Source organism: Enhydra lutris, unplaced genomic scaffold (genome assembly GCF_002288905.1).
Source record: "Enhydra lutris kenyoni isolate GAN:26980312 unplaced genomic scaffold, ASM228890v2 scaffoldscaffold4, whole genome shotgun sequence".
In the NCBI taxonomy this organism is placed as follows: domain Eukaryota; kingdom Metazoa; phylum Chordata; class Mammalia; order Carnivora; family Mustelidae; genus Enhydra; species Enhydra lutris.
The window spans coordinates 2,305,648-2,311,832 of NW_019154088.1; the positions used below are offsets into that span (position 1 = coordinate 2,305,648).

General features: G+C 37.0%; 1 protein-coding gene across 1 annotated transcript; it reads right to left on the reverse strand.

The window, feature by feature from the left end:
* Positions 1 to 4,795: 4,795 nt before the first annotated feature.
* LOC111161623 (olfactory receptor 4F3/4F16/4F29-like) lies at positions 4,796 to 5,734 on the reverse strand. The gene has a single exon (XM_022525384.1). The coding sequence runs from the start codon at positions 5,732 to 5,734 to the stop codon at positions 4,796 to 4,798; it is 939 nt and encodes a 312-aa protein (XP_022381092.1).
* Between the last annotated feature and the right edge of the window lie 451 nt (positions 5,735 to 6,185).

A 6,185-nucleotide genomic window follows, 5' to 3' on the forward strand; every position in this document is an offset into this window, starting at 1 on the left:
GTTTATGTCTTGGCTCTATAGTCTTTTCCACTGGTCTCTATGCCTGTCTTTATGCCAATACCATACTGTTTTAATTATTGTAGGCTTGTAGTATTTGAAATCAGTAATTTGAAATTAGGAAGTATGATGCCTCCAATTTCCTTTTTCTTTCTCAAGATCATATAAATGGTCAAAAGGGATATGAAAATATGCTCAACATCATTAATTATCAGGGAAATGCAAATCAAAACTATAATGAGATATCACCTCACACCTATTAGGATGGCTATTATCAAAAAAAGAAAAACAGATAGGTATTGATGAGGATGCAGAGAAATTGGAATCCTTTGGCACTATTTGTGAGAACGTAAATTGATGCATTCCTTATGCGAAACAGTGTAATGGTTCTTCAAAAAATTAAGAATAGAATTACCATATCAGTATCTCAAAGAGATATCTGCACTCCCACATTTGTTGCAGCATTATTCACAATAACCAAGATATGAAAATTACCCAAGTGTCCACCAACAATGAGTGGGAAAGGAAAATCTGGTATTCATATTCAATGGAACATTACCTCGCTTTCGAAAGGAAGGAAATTCTGCCACTTATGACAACATGAATGAAACTGGATGACATTATGCTAAGTGAAATAGCCATTCACAGGACAAATGCTACAGGATTCCACTTATAAGAAGTATCTAATATAGCCAATACCACACAATAGTAAGAATATAATAGTGATTGCCAGGGGCTCAGAAATAGAGTTGTTTTCCATTGGGTATAAAATTTCAGTTCCTATAGATGAATAAGTTCTAGATATCCACTGTACAGCATAGTGCCTATAGTTAACAATATGGTATTGTACACTTCAAAATTTGTTAAAAGTGTAGATGTGTTAAGTGTTTTACCACAAAAAAAAAAAAAAAGAGAGAAGTAAAGTAAAACTAGGGACACAAGGAAACTTTGGAAGGTGTTTCATATTATCTATTACTTTAATAAGTGATGGTATCATGGGTGTTTGCATATATCCAAACTCATAAAATTGTACACATTAAATATGTGTAATTCTTTGTATATCAATTATACCTCAATAATGCACATTATACACAGAGAGAGAAACAAAGGGAGAGAGAGAGAAAATCAAGTAGGGATATATCCACATGGTACAGATATCATTTTTTTTAAAGACTTTATTTCTTTGACAGAGAAAGAGAGAGAGAGCACAAGCAGGCAGAGTGGCAGGCAGAGGGAGAGGGAGAAGCAGGCTCCCTGCTCAGGACTGGATCCCAAGACCCTGAGATCATGACCTGAGCCAAAGGCAGACACAAACAACTGAGCCACCCAGGCGCCCAGATATATACTTCTTTAATAAAATTATTTTTGAAAAAAGCAAAAGAAGTATAAACAAAAAAATCCAGAATAGTGATTGTTTCTGGATGGAAAAAAAAAATGTAAAGGGATAGGGGTTGGAAGAGTAGATGCAATGATAGATAGGCTAACAGGTATTTATTTTACTATGGTTTTTAACTCAAATATACATTACATATTTTGTAAATATGTAATATTTCAAAACAAAAGGAAAAATCATTTACATCAGTAGATAACTTTTTTTTAAGGATTTTTTAAAATTTATTTATTTGACACACACAGAGCGCAAGCAGGGGGAGCAGCAGGCAAAGGGAGAGGGAGAAGCAGGCTCCCCACCAGGCAGGGAGCCCAACCCGGGGCTTGATCCCAGGACCCTGGGATCATGACCTGAGCCTAAGGCAGACACTTAACCGACTGAGGCACCAAGGCACCCCAGTAGATAACATTTTTTATCTTTCAGGTTTGCAGAAATTCAAATTAATTATATATTCACTATCTGCAAAGATGGGAGAAACTCATGCTCTAATTCACTGCTGGTGATGGAATTTTAAATCAGCGCAATCATTTTAGAAGTCACTTTTGCCATGTTTAATCAAGCCTTACAAATACATTTTGGCATAACACTTTCATTTCTATTTTTATTATAAGGGATTAATCAAAACCTTGTGTATATGAAAATGTGTACATCAATATCTTTCATAGCAGAGTTGTTGAAAACTAAAAATTGGAAATAACTTAAATGTCAACAGTAAAGTATTGACTAAAGCAATATGCAACAGATTACTATATAGTGACCCAGAACAACACGGTAGAAGTAGATTTATCAACATAAAATGACTTGTTCATCATATCATTAAATGGATTGTAGAATAATGTGGTCCTATTTTGTACAATTTTTTCAAATGCATAAAGGAAAATCTTAAAAGAAAGATAACAGAATTTTGACAATTATATTTGAGTGAAATAATTTTTGGTGATTTTTTTTTCTTTTCTTCTTTGTGCTTATGTATATGTAACCTGCAAATGTACTTTAGATTGCCCAAGTTTGTTAACCTGAATAAGTTTAACATTTGTATATATACAATGGAATACTATGCAGCCATCAAAAAATCTTGCCATTTGCAATGATGTGGATGGAACTAGAGGGTATTATGTTAAGCAAAATAAGTCAATCAGAGAAAGCCAATTATCATATCATCTCTCTGATATGAGGAATTTGAGAGGCAGGCAGGTTGTTCATGGGGAGAAGGGAGGGAAAAAAGAAACAAAATAGGACCGGGGAGGGAGGCAAACCATAAGAAACTCTTAGTCTCAGGAAACAAACTGAGGGCTGCTGGAGGGGTAGGGGGATAGGGTGGCTGGGTGATGGACCTTGGGAAAGGTATGTGCTATGGTGAGTGCTGTGAAATGTGTAAGCCTGATGATTCACAGACTTGTACACCTGGGGCAAATAATACATTATATGTTAATTAAAATAATTTTTTTTAAAAAGCACCATGGATAACCAAAACAAGCTTCTTAGAAATATTGCATAGCTCATAAGAAGGCAATTTGTATATGTGCTGCCGAAGCGAGCACTTAAGAAGGCAATTTGAATATAAAAGAAGTGTAAAAAGTAAATTGAATTGTGGCATTTTGAAGTCTCTATGTACAAGGAATTTTATCACTTAAAATACTTCAGTCCTGGGATGCTGGAGTGGCTCAGGTGGTTAAGCATCTGCCTTTGGCTCAGAGTCCTGGGATTGAGCACCACGTCAGGCTCCCTGATCAGCAAGTGGAGAGCCTGCTTCTTCCTCTCCCTCTGCCTCTCCCCCTACCAATGCATTCTCGCTCTGTCATGCTCCCTCTCTCTCTCTCAAATAAATAAAGTCTTATAAATAAATAAACAAATAAATAAAATTCTTCAAACCTGTTAGGAAAACTGCATGTTCTTGTTCAAGTTCTGATGAATAGACTTAGAAAAGAAAGGAAATAATTTGTAGACAGCATGGACAAAGGTCATCAAAACTAAGAAGTGGTTTTAATATTTTATTTCATTTTATTGAACAGGCACTTATATAACACTATAGATCAAGAATTGTTTAAGTAATTTACAAATATTAATTTGGTCAATCCTTATAATTTTATGGGGAAGGTACCCTGACCATAAAGAACTATCATTTCAGTTAAGTCAAAAACAAATATCAGAAATTTCATATGGCTCAACTTACCTCTATTTTTATAGATGACAGAATTTAGGCGTAAAGAGGTTAAGAAATTTGTGTGTTAGTAAAAGGCAAAGCTAAGTTTTGAAGTCAATCAGTCTGGCTCAAGAGTGTGTACTTGTAACCATGGCACTCTAAAAGGAATGGGTTTACCTAACTCTGAGGTATTGTTGCTGTTAGGGGGAAAAGTAGCACTACCTGGGACAGAATTAATTAATAGGTCATTGTCTTTGCCTGGCCCCCATTTAAATCTCCTGACATTAGGAGAAGGAAGGGAAAAACGAAGGGGGGGGAATCAGAGGAGAAGATGAACCATGAGAGACTATGGACTCCCAGGACTCAAACTGGGGGTTTTAGAGGAGAGGAGGTGTGGGGATGCATGAGCACGTATTGCATGGAGCACTGGATGTTATATGCAAACAATGAATCATGGAACATTACATCAAAACCTAATGATGTACTATATGGTAACTAACATAATGTAATTTTAAAAATTATTATTAAAAAAAAACAGACAGTACAGGAATACAGCTTTTGAAAGAACTGTATTTTGAAAGACTTAATTCATGCATTAGTTGAAAAGCTTTAGAAGCTATAACCCAGTGATCCAATTTCAGGCTGATGTTGCGATAAAACACACACACACACACACACACACACACATAAAGATAATTCAAAATAACTTTAGCTCTTTGCTTTCATTTATCAAAGAGCAATATATATTGAAAGGTAAGAAACAGACAGCAATGTCTTTTTGAAATCCTCTTTTTGTCTTTTATCTATATTCTTCACATACTATGGCTACTCCCACACATCTCACTATAGAATCTCAAAAGAAAAAAAAAACTATCCCTAATAATTGTAATTTTTTTAATATTTCCAAAGCACTTTTCTTCAGATTCTTCATTATAAGCCCTGAAAATCAATCTGACAAGGTAGGATTCTCCTCAGAACACAGAGTAGGAAAACAAATAGCAAGGCCTGTCCAAAATCCTCCTTATCAAGGAGAGGTGAGAAAATGTGGAAACAATTGTATATTAATACTTCTTATTCCATCACATTACATAAGAAAGAACACCATATCCTCCTTGATTATGGGCAGAAAACTCATTAAGAAAGTCCTGGAATTAATAATTAAACTAGTAAGTAGAGCATCCATGGTGCTGTGTTTTGTTGGATTCATGTCTGCAGCAGGGGCAGGAAATGTTAGAGATGCTTGTCTTTCTTGATATCGAAATCACTTAAAACATCTTCCTGGAGCTCAGCACCTGACTGAATATCCTCCTCATTGCCACTTTCATCTCTTTATTCCTGAAAGTGTAGATAGCAGGGTTCAGAAATGGGGTAATAATTACGTCAAAAATGGCAAGGAACTTATCCACTGGTACTGTGGGAAACGGCCATGAGTACACAAAAATACATGGACCAAAAAACAAGACCACAACTGTGATGTGAGCTGATAGAGTGGAGAGGGCCTTGGACAAGCCACCTGAAGAACGTTGCCAAACAATGACCAAGATGAAGATATAGGAAATAACCAAAATGAAAAAAGTTCCCAGAGAGATGAAACCACTATTGGCAGTGACCATGAGCTCCAATTTGTACGTGTCTGTGCAGGCAAGCCTAATAAATCGAGGAAGGTCACAGTAAAAGCTGTCCACTTCATTGGGGCCACAAAATGGCAGGTTTACAACAAATACAAGTTGGATCAATGAGTGAATGATCCCAATGGTCCAAGCTACCACCAAAAGTAAAACACAAGTTCTGAAGTTCATGATGGTCAGGTAATGGAAAGGCCTGCATATAGCAACATAACGGTCAAGGGCCATGGCAATGAGCAGAACCATCTCAGTTCCTCCAATAACATGAATGAAGAACATCTGAGCAATGCAGCCTTGGAAAGAGATTACTTTTCTCTCCTTGAAAAGATCAGAAATCATCTTGGGAGCTGCAATGGAGGAAACCCACATGTCAATAAAGGAGAGGTTGGCCAGCAGGAAGTACATGGGGGAGTGTAGATGGGAGTCAGAGATCACTGTGAGCACAATGAGGAGGTTTCCTAAAATACCTATTACATAAAACACAGAGAAAACTAGAAACAAGACAAGCTGCATCTCCAAAGAACTGGTGAGTCCCACCAACACAATCTCAGACACCACCGAATTATTTCCTCCCCCCATGGTTTCAGTCACTTTGGGCTCCAAATTTGCCTGAAAGAACAGGAAAAAATAAGAAATTGGGATTACTGGCCATATCAGTCAAGGTTCCATTAGCGAAGCAGAACCACTAGGAGATAACGTACTAAGGGATTCATTAGTGATTTGACCTTACACAATCATGGAAGCTAATACAACAGTCTCTGTAAGTCTGTTGTTTTTGCATCTGATGCTGTAGCTTGATGTCCATAGGATGGGCAGCCAGGAAGAGAAGATGAATGTAAAGTGGAGGAAAACAAAAACAAACTGGAACCCACAAGCAAAAGCTAAGGGACAAATGAAAATTAGTGTCAGTGCTCATTGTCTCTAACCTCGATAATGCAGATGTACTGCAAAAGCCAGAGCCCTCCACCACAGAGCTGAACACACAGCTGGCCCACAAGTCAGAGAAGCTCAAGAAGGATCCCAAAGGAGG

What these genes read in the sequence shown, in the direction of transcription:
- LOC111161623 (XM_022525384.1), bottom strand. Translation starts at nt 5,734, where the DNA reads ATGGGGGGAGGAAATAATTCGGTGGTGTCTGAGATTGTGTTGGTGGGA.